This window comes from Moschus berezovskii, chromosome 20, assembly GCF_049115385.1.
Source record: "Moschus berezovskii isolate FMDL1 chromosome 20, NW_MosBer_1.0, whole genome shotgun sequence".
Lineage (NCBI taxonomy): Eukaryota > Metazoa > Chordata > Mammalia > Artiodactyla > Moschidae > Moschus > Moschus berezovskii.
In genome coordinates, this window is record NC_142479.1 from 53293423 (window position 1) to 53315802 (window position 22380).

General features: G+C 40.4%; 3 protein-coding genes and 1 pseudogene across 3 annotated transcripts; all 4 read right to left on the bottom strand.

Moving 5' to 3' along the window:
* Positions 1–444: 444 nt before the first annotated feature.
* Positions 445–1007, bottom strand: LOC129537572 (keratin, high-sulfur matrix protein, B2C pseudogene; annotated as a pseudogene).
* A 2324-nt stretch (positions 1008–3331) lies between these two features.
* On the bottom strand, positions 3332–3881 carry LOC129537578 (keratin, high-sulfur matrix protein, B2A). The gene has a single exon (XM_055397078.2). The coding sequence runs from the start codon at positions 3850–3852 to the stop codon at positions 3394–3396; it is 459 nt and encodes a 152-aa protein (XP_055253053.2). The 5' UTR covers positions 3853–3881; the 3' UTR covers positions 3332–3393.
* Positions 3882–9655: 5774 nt separating this feature from the next.
* Positions 9656–10144, bottom strand: LOC129537584 (keratin, high-sulfur matrix protein, B2A). The gene has a single exon (XM_055397091.1). The coding sequence runs from the start codon at positions 10142–10144 to the stop codon at positions 9656–9658; it is 489 nt and encodes a 162-aa protein (XP_055253066.1).
* A 6940-nt stretch (positions 10145–17084) lies between these two features.
* Positions 17085–17573, bottom strand: LOC129537588 (keratin, high-sulfur matrix protein, B2A). The gene has a single exon (XM_055397105.2). It carries the CDS (start codon positions 17571–17573, stop codon positions 17085–17087), a length of 489 nt encoding a protein of 162 aa, XP_055253080.1.
* Between the last annotated feature and the right edge of the window lie 4807 nt (positions 17574–22380).

Genomic DNA, 22380 nt, shown 5'->3' on the forward strand with positions numbered 1-22380 from the left:
GAAATGACAGAAGACACTGAATCACTATATAATTGAAATAGTCAACAGGCAAAGGGGAAGAAGGAATCAGATGCTGAAATATGGAAAAGTCTAATCTCCTTCTTAGAAGCTGAACATTGGGTGAAGAGCTTCTATTCTCATCAGTGACACCTGAAGATATCACTTAGCTATACTCTGGTGCCTTTGATGTTGCAAAAGTTTGGGGGCAAACAGAAGCTAAAACTAGATCATAAAGCAGGGGAAATAGGCTTGTGGACAGTTCAAAAGGATAAATTTCACAATATGTCAGCAATATTCAACCTTGCATGAAAATCAGAACTAGTGTAACCAAAGCAATTTGATGATGAGCGGGTGGTATGCAGCGTCTGCTGTGGAAAGTCAAGATATTCATTGAGGAATGGAATCAGATAGAACTCATATGCTTGGTAGTGCCCATAACAAAAACCCAAATGGGAGACTAAGAACTTGTTAGTTGTCCATGGGTGGTTGAGGTGATAACTTGTACAGAGATACTGTGTCCTGGGCAATTTTAAATGAGCAACGTGGCTTTAGCAGATGGGCTCACAGCAGGTAGGCTCACAGATGGGCTCAATGCAGGTGGGCTGGCAGCAGCAGGCTGGGCGGCAGCAGGACTGTCCACAGTAGGATGGGCGGCAGCAGGAGGCCTGGGCATAGTACAGCTGGCAGCAGGATGGGGGTGTGCAGCTCACCACACAGCAGGGAGGCAGGCTGGTACCTTCCACGCGGCAGTCAGGGCGGCACCACCTGGTGCGGCTGCTCACAGCTCCACTGCTACCCACCTGGCCATAGCCAATGCTGCCACCAATGCCACAGCCGGTATCACAGCCACTGGTCTGGAGGCAGGTTGGCTGGCAGCAGCTGGTCTGGATGGAGGTTGGCTGGCAGCAACTGGTCTGGCAGCAGGTTGGCTGGCAAAAGTTGGAATCACAGGTCCCACCAGTGGAGCAAGTGGGAAATCCACAGAAGCTGGTGGAGCAACAGGCCATGGTGTCAGGAGTTGGGCTGAGAATTGCAATGCTTGGAGGATTTTGGGTGGTGACTTCTGTGTCAGGCCTTTTATATATCTGGGCCAGCTGCTATTTATAAAATTCTTAGCATATCTTCCTTGTTTTTGTATAAATTTGTTTTTCAGTGGTCCTCTGATTGGTTTACATTGAAATACCTATGATGCGTTATGAGCAGCAGTTTAGAAATTGCTTCGTTTTATAGTTTCATTTGGACTCCTTGTATTGGTCCTTTGCTCTTTGGAATAAGTTTGTGGTTTTCCATGTTCAAAGAGCCCTCCCATTTTTGTCCACACCAACACCCTCATTTTGTAGAGGTAGTTATTCCATGTGATTCTCTGTCCAGGTCTCTAAGGCTAAGAGTAATTGTGCTGCTTTTAGCTATTTTTTTTTCCCTCCTGAATATATAGACTGAATTCTCTTGAATTTAGAGCATCAAGACTTCCACTGAATTGAAAGGCACCTTTGGTCACACATAATTAAAAGCTTCCAACTCATTTATTCCAACATCAAATAAATCACCATCATTGTTCCTTTGATTTCAACCAATTTGAAATGTGTAAATATTACTTGTATTCCAGGCCAGAAATATTTCCTTGTGAACCAAATGATATAGTATATAGAAAGATAACCAACACGTGCTTCGCTTCTGGTAGAACCTTAAGAAATGTTTATTGAGTCCGATTTTGAATGGGTGGAGTAAAAGGCATGATTCATGGGTGTCTCTACCACTTATAAATGATTAAATGGAACTTTTAAGCTGTAGTGCCTCTCATGAAGCAGTCCTTATTATTGTCAAAAGCGAACAGGAAAAGCTGACATCTTTTTATATTTCATAGTTGAACTAAATCTTAAGAAAAAGCATCGATAAGCTCAGACATTTTGAAGGGTGCGCTGTATCTTCTTTATTCTTCTCTGAAATAAGTAATCTCGTGTGTGACCTATCACTGCCCGCAAATGACAGAGGTGAGTGCTGGGAGCTTGAAATTGTCTCAAAAATATTGTTCTCAAGTGTTTTGTGTTTCGTCCTATTGTATTTTGTATGTTGTGCTCACATACTTAAGAACTGAAAAAATTAAATGGTAAGAGGTATTTTTTTTGTTCCAGATATGTGTGCATTTATTGAGAACATTTTTCAGACTGGGTTGCAAAGTATAAAATACAGAGTTGTTTCAGATTTCTAATGGATGTGTCTGACATATCCATTAGAAAAGGGACGTTAGAACTCACTGGTTATCTCTGCAGCTGTTTGTTCTATTCTCACTGAAACCATAGATACACCATAAAAATACAGTCAACGGCGATTAGTGTTGGATTTGAAACTTAGACAGCAATTTGGGAATCAGTGGGAAAAATATGAAAAGCTAAGTTATAGGAACTGAACATAAATGATCTTGGAAAATAGATAGTATCTGATAGTATCTGGTTGATATTTTGAAATCTAGTTAATAGGTAATACAGTTTCTTTAGATATGGTGCCTACATGAAGGAGTACATCTAGTATATTAAGTACAAGGAGATTAAAATATGGTAGGATTACATCTATAGCTTTGATCCATCTGAAAATGTTAGGTTAAAAAGGGCCTGGTGGCTCAGAGGGTAAAGAATCTGCCTGCAGTGTGGGAGACCTGGGTTTGATTCCTGGATTGGCAAGATCCCCTGGAGAAGGAAATGGCAACCCACTCCAGTATTCTTGCCTGGAGAATCCCCATGGATAGAGGACTCTAGTGGGCTACAGTCCATAGGGTTGCAAAGAGTTGGACATGACTGAGCGACTTCACTTTCTTTTTCACAACAGATTAGATCAGGTAAGTATTTGAACAACTACAAAGATTATTTAATGCATGGAGCATTTTGCTAAGCAATAGATTTAAGTATAATGTAATTTGTATTTAATCTCTCTGACTTAGGCTTTATGTTCATGCTTTAGCATTACTGTCAAATTCACTCTTCTTGAACGCCAGCTAAAGGTGGATAAACTTGAAGGCAGAAGAAAGAAAATAACTCAGTTTGCTTTGCAAGTTTCAATATTTTATTTGAAATAAACAGGGGATATTGAAGGAGAAAGCAGGTCTGAAAATATGTGGGAATCAAGAGAGAGGAAAGAGGTCAGAGATGTCACTGAAATGAAGAGCCACTCGAGTCTGGTACTCTGCTCAAGCAAAGCAGGAAATTCAGACACCGTAGTTGAGGCTTGTTTTCAATGTGCTATTTCAGAACATTCTAAAGTGTCCTAAGACTTTCATCACTGAACAGCTTAGAAACTTCACGATACTTAGCATCCAAGAAAAATTGAATGGTTCTTCAGAGATCAGCACAGGTTTGTTCTGCTTCCCCTTTCATTCTTAAGTAATCAGCATCCTTGCTTTTAGCAGGTGGGCTCACAGCAGGTAGGCTCACAGATGGGCTCAATGCAGGTGGGCTGGCAGCAGCAGGCTGGGCGGCAGCAGGACTGTCCACAGTAGGACGGGCGGCAGCAGGAGGCCTGGGCATAGTACAGCTGGCAGCAGGATGGGGGTGTGCAACTCACCACACAGCAGGGAGGCAGGCTGGTGCCCTCCACGCGGCAGTCAGGGCGGCACCACCTGGTGCGGCTGCTCACAGCTCCACTGCCACCCACCTGGCCATAGCCAATGCTGCCACCAATGCCACAGCCGGTCTCACAGCCACTGGTCTGGAGGCAGGTTGGCTGGCAGCAGCTGGTCTGGCAGCAGGTTGGCTGGCAGCAGCTGGTCTGGCAGCAGGTTGGCTGGCAGGGGCTGGAGCCACAGGTTCCACCAGTGGAACAGATGGGAAATCCACAGAAGCTAGTGGAACAGCAGGCCATGGTGTCAGGAGTTGGGTTGAGAGGAGGGTTGTTAGGAGAAGTTTTTGAGTTTTGACTGCACCTTCTACATCTGTCCTTTTATATATCCTGTAGAGCCATGTTATTTCCCTAACATTTAGCATTTTTCCTGGATACCATTACAGAGTCAGTCTCTTATTGGCTAATATTTGAGTTGTTAAGAAGGTTAAAAATAGCATTTTGAGTAGCCTGCTTTTGTCATTGTTCAATTAAATCTCATCATGTTTCTTCTTTGCCCTTTGGGTCAAGCCAAGACTCATTATGGAAGTTGCATGATAGATTAGACTTTGGCTAACCATTGCCCTGGCTTGCTTTGTCATAAATGTCCTTCGATAACCTTTAGGCAGAGTTTGCCTGAACTGAACATTCCCTTCCTAAGTGGTCATTCAATTAAAGATCATGATTTTGTAAACAATTTGTCTAGACTTGGAATGGCTCCATTAGTGTCATCAAAACATGAACTATCACCTGAGTCATCAACATCAGAAGAAGTATGCCTTTCTATGCTCCATTTGTGTAAGCTACAGGATCCAAAGCACTCTAACCAGTATTTTTGTTATTAATGGATATATTCTCAACTGAAACCTTTAGTGACTTTTCCTGTAGATTGTTTTCTGGCTCTGCTAATTTAAAAATAATAAGATAATAATGAATACACATTTTATTTTATTTTTTCACACTTTATTTATTTATTTTTAAATCATTTTTATTATTTTATTTTTTAATTTATTTATTTTAATTGGAGGCTAATTACTTTACATCATTGTATTGGTTTTGATATACACTGACATGAATCTGCCCTGTACATGTGTTCATGTGTTCCCCATCTTGAACCCCCCTCCCACCTCCCTCCCTATCCCTTCCCTCTGGTTCATCCCAATACACTAGCCCCGAGTGTCCTGTATCATGCATCAAACCTGGACTGGTGATTCGTTTCACATATGATAATATACATGTTTCAATGCCATTCTCCCAAATCATCCCATCCTCGCCCTCTCCCACAGAGTCCAAAAGACTGTTCTATACACCTGTGTCTCTTTTGCTGTCTCGTATACAGGGTTATCATTATCATCTTTCTAAATTCCATATATATGCATTAGCATACTGTATTGGTGTTTTTCTTTCTGGCTTACTTCACTCTGTATAATAGGCTCCAGTTTCATCCACCTCATTAGAACTGATTCAAATGTATTCTTTTTAATTGCTGAGTAATACTCCACATTTTAATAAGTCAAATAGTATGCAGACATATAAAGAAAAGTTAATGTTATTCTCCCTTTTCCCAAAACATACACATCCCTCCACAAACTAGTACTTCAGAGATAAACAATATTAACAGTTTTGGGGCACATTCTGTCACATTTCTCCTTGCTTCTGCAAACATAAACCAGAGTATGCACATATATATCACTTAACTTTGTAGAGTTGGAATCTCCTATACCTATTTATGCAATGCAAGAGACCTGCTTTTGATCCCTGGGCTGGGAAGATACCCACTCCAGTAATCTTGCCTGGAGAACTCCAAGGACAGAGGAGCCTGGCAGGCTACAGTACATGGGGTTGCAAAGAGTTGACACGACTGAGCAACTAACACACTATACCTATTTATTATTAAAAAACTTTAATAAAATATACATAACATAAAATTTACCATCTTAACAAATTTTAAGAGTTCACTCTACTAGTGTTAGGCAGGTTCACATTGTTGTGCAATCAATCTCCAGAACTCTTTTTGTCTTACAAAACTGAAACTCTGTATCCATTAAATACCACTTCCCCATTCTCCCCTCCCCAAACTCCTGGCAATCGTTATCCTTCTCTGTGTCTTGATGAATCTAACCACTCTTTGTACCTCATTTACATTGAATCACACAGTATTTGTCCTTTTGTGGCTGGTTTATTTCACTAAGCATAATGTCCTCAAGATTCATCCACCTTGAAGGGTATGACAGAATTTCCTTCTTTTTTAAGGCTGAATAAGATTCCATTATATGCATATTCCACAATTTGTTTATCCATTCATCTATCAATGACACTTGGGCTACTTCCATCTTCTAATTATTATAATTAATCATGCAGGAACGTGAGTGTGCAAATATCTCTTCAAGACCATGCTCTCAGTATTTTTGGGTGTATACTTAGGAGTACAATTGCTCGATCATATGGTAATTCTATTTTTGATTCTTTGAGTAACTGCCATATTGCTTCCCATAGTGGGTATATCATTTACATTCCCACCAGCAGTGTGCAAGTCTTCCAATTTTTCCAAGTCCTTGCCAATACTTTTTGAGTGTTTTGAGAATAGCCATTCAAATGGATGTGAGGTGGTATGTCATTGTGGTTTTGGTTTGCATTTTCCTAATTATCAATGATACTGAGCATCTTTTCATGTGTGGGTTTTTTTTCTCCATTTGTGTATCTTCTTTGGAGATACGTGGATTCATGTCCTTTGCCTAAATTTTGTTCCTGTTGTTTTAGAGTTGGTGTTCCCTTTGTTGAGTTGTAGGGATTCTTTCTATATTCTGGAATCTATGATTTGCAAATATCTTCTCCCATTCTGTAGATTGTCCTTTCATTTTGTTAATTGCTATTGTTGTTCAGTCACTTAAGTTGTGTCTGACTCTTTGTGTCTCCTTTAATGCAGAGAAGTTTTTAATTTTGATGTAGTTCTGTGTATTTTTAACTTTTGTTGCTTATTCTTTTGGTGTCATATGCAAGAAATCATCAAATCCAGTATCGTGTCGCTTTCCCTCTATGTTTTCTTTAGATAATTTTATAGTTTTAACTCTTATTTAAGTCTTTGATCCATTTGGAGTTAATTTTTGTAGAAGTTTTAAGATAAGGGTCCAGCTTCCTTCTTCTGCATGTTGACATCCAGTTTTCCCAATACCATTTGTGGAAAAGATTGTCCTTTCCTACTGAATGAAAGTTCTTGGCATCTCTCTTGCAAATCTTTTGACAATATAGATGAGGGTTATTTCTGGGCTCTCTGTTCTGTTTCATGTTTGTCTCTATGCCTGCTTTTGTGTCAGTACCATGCTGTTTTGACTACTCTAGCTTTGCAGTGTAGTTTGAAATCAGGGAGTAAGATGCCTCCAGCTTTGTTCTTTCTCAAGATTGCTTTGGATATTCAGGTCCTTTTGTGGTTCCACACAAATTTTGGGATAGTTTGTTCTATCTCTGAGGAAAATGCCATTGATGTTCTAATAAGGATTGCATTGATCTATATAGATTGCTTTGGGTAGTATGGACATTTAAGCAATATTAATCCTTCCAGCCATGAGCATGGACTACCTTTAATTTATTTGTGTCTTCTTTAGTTCCTTTCATTCATGTCTTATGCTTTTCAGTGTACAGACCTTTCACCTTCTGGATAACTTTATTCATAAGTATTTTATTCTCTTTGATGCTATTGTAAATGGGATCGTCTCTTGAATTTTTCTTTCTGACAGAACGTTGTTAGTGTGTAGAAGTGCAAGAAACTTTATGTATTGAATTCATATCCAAAAACTTAACTAAATTTGTAACAGATTTTTTTTGGTAGAATCTAAGATTTTCTGTTTATAATATCACATCATTTGCTGCTGCTGCCACTGCTGCTAAGTCGCTTCAGTCATGTCCGACTCTGCTGCAAATAGAGACAATTATAAATCTTATGACTTTTATTTCTTTTTCTTGCCTAATTGCTCTGGCTATGTGAAGAAAGCTGATCGCCAAAGAATTGATGCTTTTGAACTGTGGTGCTGGAGAAGACTCTTGAGAGTCCCTTGGACTGCAAGGAGATCCAACCAGTCCATTCTAAAGGAGATCAATCCTGGGTGTTCATTGGAAGGACTGATGCTAAAGCTGAAACTCCAATACTTTGGCCACCTCATGCAACGAGTTGACTCACTGGAAAAGAGTCTGATGCTAGGAAGAATTGGGGGTGGGAGGAGGGGGGGATGACAGAGAATGAGATGGCTGGATGGCATCACCGACTCTGTAGACATGAGTTTGAGTGAACTCCGGGAGTTGGTGATGGACAGGGAGGCCTGGCGTGCTGTGATTCATGGGGTCGCGGAGAGTCAGACACGACTGAGCGACTGACCTGAACTGAACTGATGCCTTCTAGTATTATGATTAAATAGAGTAGGTGAAAGTAGATATCCTTCTCTTGTCACTGATCTGCTGCTGCTGCTGCTGCTAAGTTGCTTCAGTCGTGTCTGACTCTGTGCGACCCCATAGACGTTAGCCCAACAGGCTCCCCTGTCCCTGGGATTTTCCAGGCAAGAACACAGGAGTGGGTTGCCATTTCCTTCTCCAATGCGTGAAAGTGAAGTTGCTCAGTCGTGTCTGACTCTTAGCGACCCCATGGACTGCAGCCCACCAGGCTCCTCCGTCCATGGGATTTTCCAGGCAAGAGTACTGGAGTGGGGTGCCATTGCCTTCTCCATCACTGATCTAAAAGAAAGGTTTCAGTTTTTCACTGTTGAATATGATATTTGTGTGGGATTCTCATGTATGGCTTTTGTTATGCTAAGGGAGTTTCCTTCTAGTTCTAGTTTGTTGAGTGTTTTTTTTTAATTACAAAAGGGTATTGAATTACCTCAAATACTTTTTCTGCATCTATTGAGATAACCAAATGTTCCCTCACTTAATTCTGTTATGTGATATATTACATTGATTGATTTTCATATATTAAACCATATTTGTATCCTAGGACAAAATCTCATTTGGTCATGGTGTATAGTCTTTTTAAATGTGCTGTTGAATTCTGTTTGATAGTATTTCATTGAGATTTTTTGTGTCAGTATTCATCAGGGATATTGGTCTGTAAATTTCCTTTCTTGTATTTTCTTTGTCTGGCTTTAGTATTTGAGTAATGCTGGTCTTGCAGAATGAATTTAGAAGAGTTCCTTTATCTTCAATTTTTTTGAAGAATCTTAGGAGGACTAGTGCTTAATTTTTCCTTAAATGTTTTATAGAATTCACTAGTGAAGACTTTTGGTACCATAATTTTCTTTGTTGAGAAGTTTTATTATTGATTCCATCTCCTTATTAATTATACATCTGTTCAGATTTTCTTTTTATTCATGATTCAGTTTCAGTGGGTTGTGTGTTTCTAGAAATTTATCCATTTCATTTTGATTGTGCATATTATTCATTTAAGTAGCATGTAATATTCCAGAGTATGATCATACAACACTTTATTCAATCATCCCCCTATTGATAAACCCTCAATTTTTTTTTAAGTTTGTGCTTTTTATAGGGATTAACCTCTCCTGGATTTGATCATATTTCCTAACATGGTATAAGAAGAATAGCATGGAATATCACAGTCAGATTAAAATCTTTTGTGCAACACTCATTGAAGAAAAAGAGATGTTTGCTTTATCAAATGTATATATTTTATTAGATCTTGGTATATTATTCCCTTTCCATAAGAAGTGCAATTTGCAAAATGGTAGAGTTTAGAAGTTGAATGAATCTGAGAAGGAGAGATGGTTCTTCCTCAGCCTTGGCAGCAATGAGCTGTGAAGAGGAGCCTGTCAATCCCAACTCAAACCAGCTTTCCCATTTATTGGGTCATATTTGTATTTTCGTCAACTTAGAGAAGAAATCAACATCTTTCTAGTATTGAATGGAATCAGATAAGTCTATGAAGCCCAAATGTTTGGTAACCCATCATAAAATTTTGATTAAAGTTCAAGAACTTGTTAATGGTTCAAGGATGGTGGAAGAGATAATTACTTCATGGAATGAGTTGGAAGTTGAACTTTCAAGTTGAAAATCAGCAGCCTGGCTTTTAGCAGGTAGGCTCACAGCAGGTGGGCTCACAGATGGGCTCAATGCAGGTGGGCTGGCAGCAGCAGGCTGGGCGGCAGCAGGACTGTCCACAGTAGGATGGGCGGCAGCAGGAGGCCTGGGCATAGTACAGCTGGCAGCAGGATGGGGGTGTGCAACTCACCACACAGCAGGGAGGCAGGCTGGTGCCCTCCACGCGGCAGTCAGGGCGGCACCACCTGGTGCGGCTGCTCACAGCTCCACTGCCACCCACCTGGCCATAGCCAATGCTGCCACCAATGCCACAGCCGGTCTCACAGCCACTGGTCTGGAGGCAGGTTGGCTGGCAGCAGCTGGTCTGGATGGAGATTGGTTGGCAGCAGCTGGTTTGGATGGAAGTTGGCTGGCAGCAGCTGGTCTGGCGGCAGGTTGGCTGGCAGCAGCTGGAGCCACAGGTCCCAGCAGTGGAACAGATAGGAAATCCACAGAAACTGGTGGAACAGCAAGCCATGGTGTCAGGGGTTAGGTTGAGAGGAGGGTTGTTACAAGACGTTTTTGAGTTTTGATGGACACTTCTACAGTGGGCCTTTTATAAGCCTTGACCAACTGCTATTTGCATAATTTTTAATGTCCCTTCCTTGTTTGTTTTAAAACAACTTGTTTCTGAATGGTAATTGGCCTGTCCCTGAGTTATTTTTCTCTGAAAGCTTTGAAAGTTAGTTTTATTTGGTCTTCAATTAGAATTTTTCACCATGGTCAAGTAGTCATTAGCATTCACTGCATACGTAACCCCTAATTCCACATATTTGTTAAAATATGCTCATTGCCCAAAGAATAATTGAGTGATGCTTCACCTTTAAAGGGAGTGTCAATATTACTCAGTGTTGATCCTATAATTGAGGTCTTGGGTCTCATATGACAGTTTAATTCCCAGCCACGTGGCCTTCAATGTTGACTGCTGCCTGTTCTCTGCTTTTCTCATCTTCACCTTGACAGTGAAGCTGGTCAGAAAGAAAAAGATTCTGTCGTTAAGACTAGGAAATGTGGGTGATTTACCACTGATAATATTTTTGGAGCATTTGTTATATGCCCAATTGGTTCTGAAACTGTGCATGTATCAGTTCATTTATTCTTCACAGCAATTCTATAGGGGAGGTACCATTGCTACTCCCATCATCCATGTGATAAAACTCTGTGGGAGAGGGCGAGGGTGGGATGATTTGGGAGAATGGCATTGAGACATGTATATTATCATATGTGAAACGAATCGCCAGTCCAGGTTCGATGCATTAGACAGGATGCTCGGGGCTGGTGTACTGGGATGAACCAGAGGGATGGGATGGGGAGGGAGGTGGGAGGGGGATTCAAGATGTGGAACATATGTACACCCAGGGCAGATTCATGTCAATGTATGGCAAAACCAATACAATAATGTAAAGTAATTAGCCTCCAATTAAAATAAATAAATTAAATAAAATAAAAATAAAAAAAGTTCAACAACAACAAAAAACCAAGTCACAGATTAAGTAATTTGTCCAAGTTCACACTAAAAAGTGCTTAATCTGAAATTTGAATCCACACCATGGGCTTCCAGACTAAACTAATTTAAAAAAATATTTTGGCCATACCATGCAGCAAGTGGGATCTTAGTTCCCCAACCAGGGATCAAACCCATTCTTCCTGTAATGGAAGCACAGTCTTAACCAGCGGACTGCCAGGGAAGTCCCCACACTAAACTCTTTTTACCACTATAGTCAATTTGTTCTTTCCTAGCTAAGAAAGCTAGGAAAGGACAATTTTCCCTAGGACAATTTTCCCGTTGTCCTAGGGAAAATCAAAGAGTGAGTGACAAGATGTGACAATTTGACCACTTTCTTAGGCATTTTTTAGGGTGAAGGGAAGAAAAGTAAACCTTAGGGTAAGTAGTAACGCTCTTCAGTAGAGACTTTTCTGGAGATTTTATTTTTTTTAACCATACAAAAGCACACTTCAAGGAAATAGAAAGTGCTAAAAAGTTAACTTGCTTGATTTGTGACTTTAATCTTTTATTTTAGGATTTCCTATAGATTCCAATGTTCTTAACTGCATAAAATCACAATCTTTAAAATTTTTTTAAAAAATTTATATTTTGTATCAGAGTATAGTTGACTTACAATGTTGTATGGGTTTTAGGTGCACAGTAAAGTGATTCTCTCTCCCTATATATATACATATAAAGATTCTTTTCCCATTTAGGTTATTATTGAGTACAGCTCAGAGTTCCCTGTGCTATACAGTAGGTCCTTTGTTTTTTTAAATAAACTTTTTATTTTGTATTGGAGTATAGCCGATTAACAATGTTGTGATAGTTTCAGATGGACAGCAAAGGGACTCAACCATATATATACATGTATCCATTCTCCCACAAACTCCTTCCCATCCAGGCTTCTACAAAACATTGAGCAGTTCTCTGCTATACAGCAGGTCCTTGTTGATTATTTTGTAGTGTGTATATATGTGTGTGTGTATATGTTAATCCCAAACTCCTAATTTATACATCTCCCCCACCTTTCTCCTTTGGTAACCATAAGAAAAACTACACTCAATATATTAATCCTGGAGTATGTAGCATACTATAATTCATTAGAGCTTCAGTGTGTAGTTATTTCAGATGTTAGAGAGTAATCCAGTTAGTTATAAAGTTTGTATAACTGTATAATTTGCATGAGGCAACAGATAAGATGAAGACAAAAGTTTTGTTTAGGGACAGTGAAAGGTAATCTGGATTTATGAGGCTTAAACCAGAACAATAAATGTTTGTTGTGCCTCTCCAGGAATGACAGCTTTGAGTTTATGCCATAATGCTTCCTTAGTCTGAATTAAGTATTTTCAAATCCCACATTGAATTTGATATATTTCTTTGTGACTATTTTGCTTTTTCTCCTTAAGCAAATTTATATAACATAGAGTCTTTGATTAGCTATTTGGATGTTTGTAATATGCTACTTGTAATAACTGCCATTATTATGATCTCACCAGATATTTAATTCATAGTGAAACTCAGCAGAATCTTTGATACTGAAAGTATTTTTCTCCCCTTGCAAAAAGTCTAGATGTTTGAAGAGCTGAAATGCAGGGCACTGGAGATAGTAGTATTGCATATCAGCCTTCCATTTCTGTACTTTTCTACTGTGGCACTATTTGCAACATCTCTCTCAGTGAAAAATTTAGCTCAATTTTCATGTTTCTGTCTTTAGTTACCCTTATAGAATTAAGAGTAAGATGTGTTAGTCAGTGTTTTCTAGAGAAACAGAAGTGGTAGGATAGATATGAATATGTAGAAAGGGATTTATCAGCCGATTTTGGAAGCTGAGAAGTCTTATGATCTGCTGTCTATAAGCTGAAGACCCAGGAAAGTCAGTATTATAATTTCCAGGGGAGCCAATGGTGTAAGTTCCAGTTCAAGTCCAAAGCCTGCAGAGCCAGGGCCCCATGCCTGAGGGCTGCAGGAGATGGATGTGTGCAAGCAAGAGAGCACCCTTCTTGTTCTCTTCAGGCCTTCAATGAATGGGACAGTGCCTACTGATATTGATGATAGACAGTCTTTACTCAGTCCATCAATTCAAGTGCCAATCTCTTCAGAAATACCTCACATAGACATACCCAGAAATGTTTTACCAGCTATTTAAGGATTCCTTAGCTGTCAAAGTTGCTACATAAGATTAACCATTGCAAGATATGACACTTAAATTTGAGAATTCTACTGTTCTGCTACAGTATGAAAGCTAACCTGACCATTTCTTCACCCCCTCTCAATAAATCAAGAAAATAAAGTTTAATCAGAATCTTTCTTCCTACCACTTAAACCCATTTCTTCCTGATTATTTTCCATAGAAATAGAGTAAGAAGTTGTAATCATTTGTGATGCTTCCCTGTGTAAATTTTCTGTCCTGGGTACCCCTATCTGTAGTCTTCTTTGGGGAAAAAAAAATACCAGGTTCTTTATCATTAACACTTTTTTTTATTGCTGTGCTTATTCTCTTTGGTTCTGATTACTTCACTGAAGCTGTGGGGCCCAGACAGTACCAGAATCATAAAGGTGTGTTTGTCTGTTATGCATAAAATGTGTTTGTCTGTTATGCTTCAATGTTTGCCTTTGTTCACAGATATTAAAGTTTTGAGTTATTATTCTTTAAGATGTTAGGGTTCCAGTTTTCTAGTTAAAGTTTAAGGGGTTCTTTCCAATTTCTTAAACTCTATTTTACCAGCTTTTAAATTCAGTTGCATCTACCTTTCTTGGATTCCTCAGACATAAGACATGGTTGAAGTACCATCCAAATGAACAGTCAGTCCTGCCTGGGATTCTGCATTTCTAGGCTCCCATTCCAGTGACCAAGACTAGACAACACACAAACTTCAAGGACCTCATTTCACCCCCAACTTGTGGCTCAGACAGTAAAGAATCTGCCTGCAATGTGGTATACCTGGGTTCGACCCCTGTGTTAGGAAGATCCCCTGGAGAAGGGAATGGCTACCCAAGCCAGTATTCTTTCCTGGAGAATTCCATGGACAGAGGAGCATGATGGGCTATAGTCCATGATGTTGCAAAGGGTAGGACCAGGCCAAGTGTCTAACACATACAAACAAGACCCTTCTCTTCTTTCCTCTGTGCCAACGAGCTCTTTGTGCTTTGAGGCTGAGGTCCTTCTAAATGAAAGGTGAATCCAACCTAAATCTTACCAACCTGATGGGAGACGAGAGGGTGGTATTTGAGTGGGTAGAGTGATGACCACATTTCGGAGCCACTGTGTTTGAGTATGTAGGTTGTGTCCCAATGAGGAACTTTGCCCACTCAGAGGAATTAGACTCTTTCTTTACACAAAGAGCTATGTCTCAGCAAGATGTGTATTCCTCATTTTATCTACCTGAAGGTGGTGTCTTTTCCTGATTCTTGAAATTTGTGCTAATGGAGACCCCATCCTTTTGATTAATTGAGGTGAAATTCACATAGTATACAATGAACTGTTTTAAAGTGTTCAATTGAATAGTATTTAGTGCATTCCTAATGTTGTGTAACCACCACACCTCTCTCCAGTTTCAAAACTTCTTCATCCCCCAGAAGAACATCTAATAATCCTTAAGCAAACATCCCTAAAGTTTGGTGCTGGGGAAGACTCTTGAGAGTCCCTTGGACTACAAGGATATCAAACCAGTCAATCCTAAAGGAAATCAACCCTGAATATTCATTGGAAGGACAGATGCTGAAGTTGAAACTCCAATACTTTGGCCACCTGATGCAAAGAACTGACTCATTAGAAAAGACCCTGATGCTTGGAAAGATTGAGGGCAAGAGGAGAAGGGGGCAACAGCAGATGAAATGTTGGATGGCATCACTGACTCAATGGACGTGAGTTTGAACAAACTCAGGAAGATAGTGAAGGACAGAGAAGCCTGGCCTGCTTCAGTTTATGGGTCACAAAGAGTCAGACACAACTTAGTGACTGAACAGCAACAAATCATTCCCATTCTCCTCTACCTCCAGCAAGTGACTCACCACTTTGATTTTATGACCAAAGATTTCATCCTTTAGCACAGAAGCTCCATTAAATGTCTTTTATTTCATCTTATAAACCCAGCCCTGCAGTGGACATTTATTTTCTGCTTCACAATACAGGAGGGAATTGTGTAGATATTATAGAATACATCAGTTGTAATCCCCTTTCCTCACTTTCCAAAGAATATTTTGAGGAGTACTAGAATTAATTGCTAATGGGGTGTTCAGAGTCAGTCAGTTCAGTTGCTCAGTTGTGTCCGACTCTTTTTGACTCCACGGATGGCAGCACACCAGGTTTTCCTGTCTATCATCAACACCTGGAGCTTGCCTAAATTCATGTCTATGAAGTCGGTGATTCCATCCAACCATCTCATCCTCTGTTATCCCCTTCTTCTCCTGCCTTCAATCTTTCCCTGCATCAGGGTCTTTTCCAGTGAGTCAGTTCTTCACATCAGGTGGCCAAAGTATTGGAGTTTCAGCTTCAATAGTTGGTAATAAATGACTCAAGGATTCTCTGGGAACCACTGAGTGATGGTTATAGAGATTCCTTTATTATAGGACATCTCAGTCCTTTTAATTTTCTAAGGTGCTGTATATACCTTCCATGTGTTGATAACACATGCAACACTATTTGGCCATTGAATATTTTTTTCCCTTTGGGCATCTGAAGGGACTAATTATCAGTGTGTCACCTATTTAGGAAATGATCTAATATCCTATGCCTGTAAGGGACATTGCAAGAAATAAAATTCAATTATATCATTCTCCAGGTTAGAAACAGGGCCCCAGGCAAGCAAAGGGACTTGTTCAAGAGCTCATGGATTGTGGCTTACAAAGTGGGGACTAGAGTTCAGGATGCCTTACACCTTATGATCTGCTGTGCTGTGCTGTGCTTAGTTGCTCTGTCATGTCCAACTCTTTGCAACCCCATGGACTGTAGCCCGGCAGGCTCCTCTGTCCATGGGAATTCTCTAGGCAAGAGTACTGAAGTGGTTGCCATGCCCTCCTTGAGGGGATCTTCCCAACCCAGGGATCAAACCCAGGTCTTCCACAATGCAGGCAGATTTTTTATCATCTGAGCCACCAGGAAAGCTTAATAATATTGGAGTGGATAACCTCTCCCTTCTCCAGGGGATCTTCCTGACCCATGAATAAGACCCAGGGGTCTTCTGCATTGCAAGTGGATTCTTTACCAGCTGAGCTACCAGGGAAGCCCACACCTTATGCTAATAACTGTCTTTCCAATTATGTATTACTTTTATATCCTTGATGATTTAGAGAATTGTCTACAGAATCATATATGAATGAACTGAATATATTTGGCGACACCTCAGGAAGCCAAATGACATAAAATTGGTATTCTGGGACACCTAACCCATTAATTTGCATACTTGAGGACTTCAGAGAATAGTGTCTAAATACTGATGTATTCTTTTAATCATATTTTTTGACTGTAGATAGACAAGGAAAACCACCTTTTAAAGGCCACTGCTAAAAGCACAATAATAAAGAAAAACCACAGCACTACGCTACATTTATTGACATTTTGAAAAATCCCAGTACCCCAATATCAATAACAGATACCAAAGAAAAGAAAGCTCCAACAATGACTTCATCACTGAAGAATGAAAAATTTTATTAAATCCAAAAGTCGATGAGTTGTTGAAACATTTCAGAAGATATTTATAGTAAAGTATTACACATTTCTTTTCACAATGTAGGACTTCTGTTGATATCCAGATCTATGAAATATTTTTGGTTTTTTATTATAAATCAATTTCCATGTTAGGGAAATTATGTAGCCTTGTGACATGAGGTGGTAGGCTGGGTTATGGGTACTAGTGCTTAGAAGTTTGTTGGGACTCTACATTGGCTAATTTTGAAGTGCCATTGTCTTAGGATTTCCATCAGAAGGTTTTTAACAGGTAGGTTGACAGCAGGTAGGCTCACAGATGGGCTCAATGCAGGTGGGCTGGCAGCAGCAGGCTGGGCGGCAGCAGGACTGTCCACAGTAGGATGGGCGGCAGCAGGAGGCCTGGGCATAGTACAGCTGGCAGCAGGATGGGGGTGTGCAGCTCACCACACAGCAGGGAGGCAGGCTGGTGCCCTCCACGCGGCAGTCAGGGCGGCACCACCTGGTGCGGCTGCTCACAGCTCCACTGCCACCCACCTGGCCATAGCCAATGCTGCCACCAATGCCACAGCCAGTCTCACAGCCACTGGTCTGGAGGCAGGTTGGCTGGCAGCAGCTGGTCTGGATGGAGATTGGTTGGCAGCAGCTGGTTTGGATGGAAGTTGGCTGGCAGCAGCTGGTCTGACTGCAGGTTGATGGACAGCAGCTGGAGCCACAGGTCCCAGCAGTGGAACAGATGGGAAATCCACAGAAGCTAGTAGAACAGCAGGCCATGGTGTCAGGGGTTAGGTTGAGAGCTGGGATGCCTGGAGAAGTTTCTGAGTTAGGTCTGCTTGTTCCACTCGGGCCTTTTATAGACTTTGGCCACTTCCTGTTTTTGTGATGGACAGCATTTTTATGTTATTACTCTTTTAAACAATGTTTTCCAGGGCCCTCTGATTGATGAAATAATGAGTTACTTTAAATATATCCCCAAATTGGATTTTCCTTATTGCTCAGCTAATACTCATCAAATGTGTTTGTCTTTGGTAGAAATACTGATGTTTTATTTTCAAATAATGCTGTAATTTCTCTTCAAGTCTCAACCTTTGTTTTGCGCTTATGATCACATCATTGTCACTCGTAAGATAATGTGACTATGGGATCATATTCTCCAAACCTTCAGTCTCCAGAATAAAATTATTAACCATTGATTGTCCTGCATCTAAGCCTTCCTACTTTTTTTATGTAATTGAAATTATAGTTTCTACAAGCAGCCAGATAGAAACTGATAAACTCCACATTCATAGGAATTCATACATCTTTCCAGAAATTGGATCTCTCCAATTTCTATGATCTCTCTTGAATTTCACACATTCAGACTTGATGAAACACTTATCACTGAGGAGAGTATGAAATCTCCATCTCAATTTATTGTATTTTGTTATTAATATTAATAGCACAAATTTAAAAGAAGGACTACAATTCATACCCAGTAATTAGGAAAAAAAGTCACAAAAATTTTATGTGTAACTGACATTTCTCTCTGAAGGATAAGAATCACTTCCCTATGGATTATCTGAACAGTATTTATTTCTCAAAGGTGGGATTCATTTTCAATTTATGCCATTTTTTATGTAACTACGTGTTTCCTATGAAAGGATGATATTAGACCAAAGAGGATGACAATTGAATTTATGAAAGAGAACCAATAAAAGAAGAAGCAGAAGCTAGGAAACACTTTTTCTGGATCACAGTCTTATAAGGCAGATTAGAGTTGGACACTACTTAACGACTGGACAACAACGAAGGGAATGGATGATCAAATGTCATTCAGTAGATACAAGTGCAAAGAGATTAAGATAAATGTCAGCAAAACAAAGGTCAAAACAATTCTTGGTGGTTTCCAAAAGTATGCAATTTTCCACTAGAAGTTTGGAGTTATACAGGAGGGAAATGAAAAGAGTGGAGGCCAAAAGCATACATCATTGCTGCTTGTGGTAGGTTTGTTCTTGCCTTCCAACCCTGAGTAGAAGCACAGAGTTAGCTTTTATGAGGTGGAGGTTTGGTTTGTACAGCGATAGAATTATAGTAAAGAGTGATTCATGGCAGTGTCAGTAAACATGTCCACGTCATGGTAACCATGACTGCAGGTATGAAGCTAAAGGACGGTTAGGGGAATCACTGAATGTTAGAGATCAAAAACTTAATATATCATTTTGTCCAACCATTTAATTTTATAGGTTTGGAAACTGACATCATTCTTTTTATAAATAGCACATGCTTAGAAGAAATGGAGTAGCCATCATGGTCAACAAAAGAGTCCGAAATGCAGTACTTGGATGCAATCTTAAAAATGACAGAATGATTTCTGTTCATTTCCAAGGCAAACCATTCAATATTACAGTAATCCAGGCCTATGCCCCAACCAGTAATGCTGAAGAAGCTGAAGTTAATCGGTTCTATGAAGACCTACAAGACCTTTTAGAACTAACACCCAAAAAAGATGTCCTTTTCATTATAGGGGACTGGAATGCAAAAGTAGGAAGTCAAGAAACACCTGGAGTAACAGGCAAATTTGGCCTTGGAGCACGGAATGAAGCAGGGCAAAGGCTAATAGAGTTTTGTCAAGAGAACGCACTGGTCATAGCAAACACCCTCTTCCAACAACACAAGAGAAGACTCTACACATGTACATCACCAGATGGTCAACACCGAAATCAGATTGATTATATTCTTTGCAACCAAAGATGGAGAAGCTGTATACAGTTAGCGAAAACAAGACCAGGAGCTGACTGTGGCTCAGATCATGAACTCCTTATTGCCAAATTCAGACTTAAATTGAAGAAAGTAGGGAAAACCACTAGACCATTCAGATATGACCTGAATCAAATCCCTTATGATTATACAGTGGAAGTGAGAAATAGATTTAAGGGACTAGATCTGATTGATAGAGTGCCTGATGAACTCTGGACGGAGGTTCGTGACATTGTACAGGAGACAGGGACCAAGACCATCCCTGGAAAAGAAATGCAGAAGAGCGAAATGGCTGTCTGAGGAGGCCTTACAAATAGCTGTGAAAAGAAGAGAAGCGAAAAGCAAAGGAGAAAAGGAAAGATATAAGCATCTGAATGCAGAGTTCCAAAGAATAGCAAGGAGAGATAAGAAAGTCTTCCTCAGTGATCAATGCAAAGAAATAGAGGAAAACAACAGAATAGGAAAAACAAGAGACCTCTTCAAGAAAATTAGAGATTCCAAGGGAACATTTCATGCAAAAATGGGCTTGATAAAGGACAGAAATGTATGGACCTAACAGAAGCAGAAGATATTAAGAAGAGGTGGCAGGAATACACAGAAGAACTGTACAAAAAAGATCTTCACGACCAAGATAGTCACGATAACGTGATCACTGACCTAGAGCCAGACATCTTGGAATGTGAAGTCAAGTGGGCCTTAGAAAGCATCACTACGAACAAAGCTAGTGGAGGTGATGGAATTCCAGTTGAGCTATTTCAAATCTTGAAAGATGATGCTGTGAAAGTGCTGCACTCAATATGCCAGCAGATATGGAAAACTCAGCAGTGGCCACAGGACTGGAAGAGGTCGGTCTTCATTCCAATCCCAAAGAAAGGCAATGCCAAAGAATGCTCAAACTACCGCACAATAGCCCTCATCTCACACGCTAGCAAAGTCATGCTCAAAATTCTCCAAGCCAGGCTTCAGCAATATGTGAACCGTGAACTCCCAGATGTTCAAGCAGGTTTTAGAAAAGGCAGAGGCACCAGAGATCAAATTGCCAACATCCGCTGGATCATGGAGAAAGCAAGAGAGTTTCAGAAAAACATCTATTTCTGCTTCATTGACTATGCCAAAGCCTTTGACTGTGTGGATCACAATAAACTGTGGAACATTCTGAAAGAGATGGGAATCCCAGACCACCTGACCTGCCTCTTGAGAAACCTGTATGCAGATCAGGAAGCAACAGTTAGAACTGTACATGGAACAACAGACTGGTTCCAAATAGGAAAAGGTGTACGTCAAGGTTGTATATTGTCACCCTGCTTATTTAACTTATATGCAGAGTACATCATGAGGAACGCTGGGCTGGAAGAAGCACAAGCTGGAATCAAGATTGCTGGGAGAAATATCAATAACCTCAGATATGCAGATGACACCACCCTTATGGCAGAAAGTGAAGAGGAACTCAAAAGCCTCTTGATGAAAGTGAAAGAGGAGAGTGAAAAGGTTGGCTTGAAGCTCAACATTCAGAAAACAAAGATCATGGCATCTGGTCCCATCACTTCATGGGAAATAGATGGAAAAACAGTGGAAACAGTGTCAGACTTTATTTTTTTGGGCTCCAAAATCACTGCAGATGCTGATTGCAGCCATGAAATTAAAAGACGCTTGCTCCTTGGAAGGAAAGTTATGACCAACCTTGATAGTATATTAAAAAGCAGAGACATTACTTTGCCAACCAAGGTCCGTCTAGTCAAGGCAATGGTTTTTCCCGTGGTCATGTATGGATGTGAGAGTTGGACTGTGAAGGAAGCTGATCGCCGAAGAATCGATGCTTTTGAACTGTGGTGTTGGAGAAGACTCTTGAGAGTCCCTTATACTGCAAGGAGATCCAACCAGTCCATTCTGAAGGAGATCAATCCTGGATGTTCATTGGAGGGACTGATGCTAAAGCTGAAACTGCAATACTTTGGCCACCTCATGCGACGAGTTGACTCACTGGAAAAGACTCTGATGCTGGGAAAGGTTGGGGGCGGGAGGAGAAGGGGACGACAGAGAATGAGATGGCTGGATGGCATCACTGACTCTGTGGACATGAGTTTGAATGTTCTCCGGGAGTTGGTGATGGACAGGGAGGCCTGGCGTGCTGTAATTCATGGGGTCACGGAGAGTCGGACACGACTGAGCGACTGAACTGAACTGATTGAACACTATTATGCTGGGGGCACTGAAGGATTATGTAGAAGGGAAGACCCAATCTGCTGCCTCATATCTTACTCTAGTGCACTAATTGGCGTAGTACCAATAAGCCAGAGTTGAACATAGGAACAGGATGTTCCTATGGAGATGCAGACCAGAGAGCAGACCTGTGGACCCAGTGGGCAAAGGAGAGGTTTGGACAAACAGAGAGAGCAGCATTGAAACATATATATTACCATATGTAAAATAGATAGCCAGTGGGAACATGCTATATGTCACAGGGAGCTCAAACTGGGTGCTCTGGGACTGCCCGAGAGGAGGGATGGGGTGGGAAGTGAGAAGGAGGTTAAAGAGGGAGAGGACATACATGTGCCTATGGCTGATTCATGTTGATGTATGGCAGATACCAACACAATATTGTGAAGAAATTATCCTCCAATTAAAAATAAATAAGTTTGAAAAAAGGTTGATGCTGTGAAACAGAAAAAAAGAAGGAAATATTCAGCCTCAAAGTTCTAAATTGAAATATTGACGTTGTGGTGTGAACCATTTCTAATTTCCTCTCAGCATCAGTTGATATTAGAATACTATGGGGTTTAGGATTGACTGCACTTTGGAGCGGAGAAGGCAATGGCACCCCACTCCAGTCCTCTTGTCTGGAAAA

Excerpts from the sequence above, each read along its gene's own strand:
- LOC129537578 (XM_055397078.2), bottom strand. The coding sequence starts at position 3,852 with ATGGCCTGCTGTTCCACTAGCTTCTGTGGATTTCCCATCTGTTCCACT.
- LOC129537584 (XM_055397091.1), bottom strand. The coding sequence starts at position 10,144 with ATGGCTTGCTGTTCCACCAGTTTCTGTGGATTTCCTATCTGTTCCACT.
- LOC129537588 (XM_055397105.2), bottom strand. The coding sequence starts at position 17,573 with ATGGCCTGCTGTTCTACTAGCTTCTGTGGATTTCCCATCTGTTCCACT.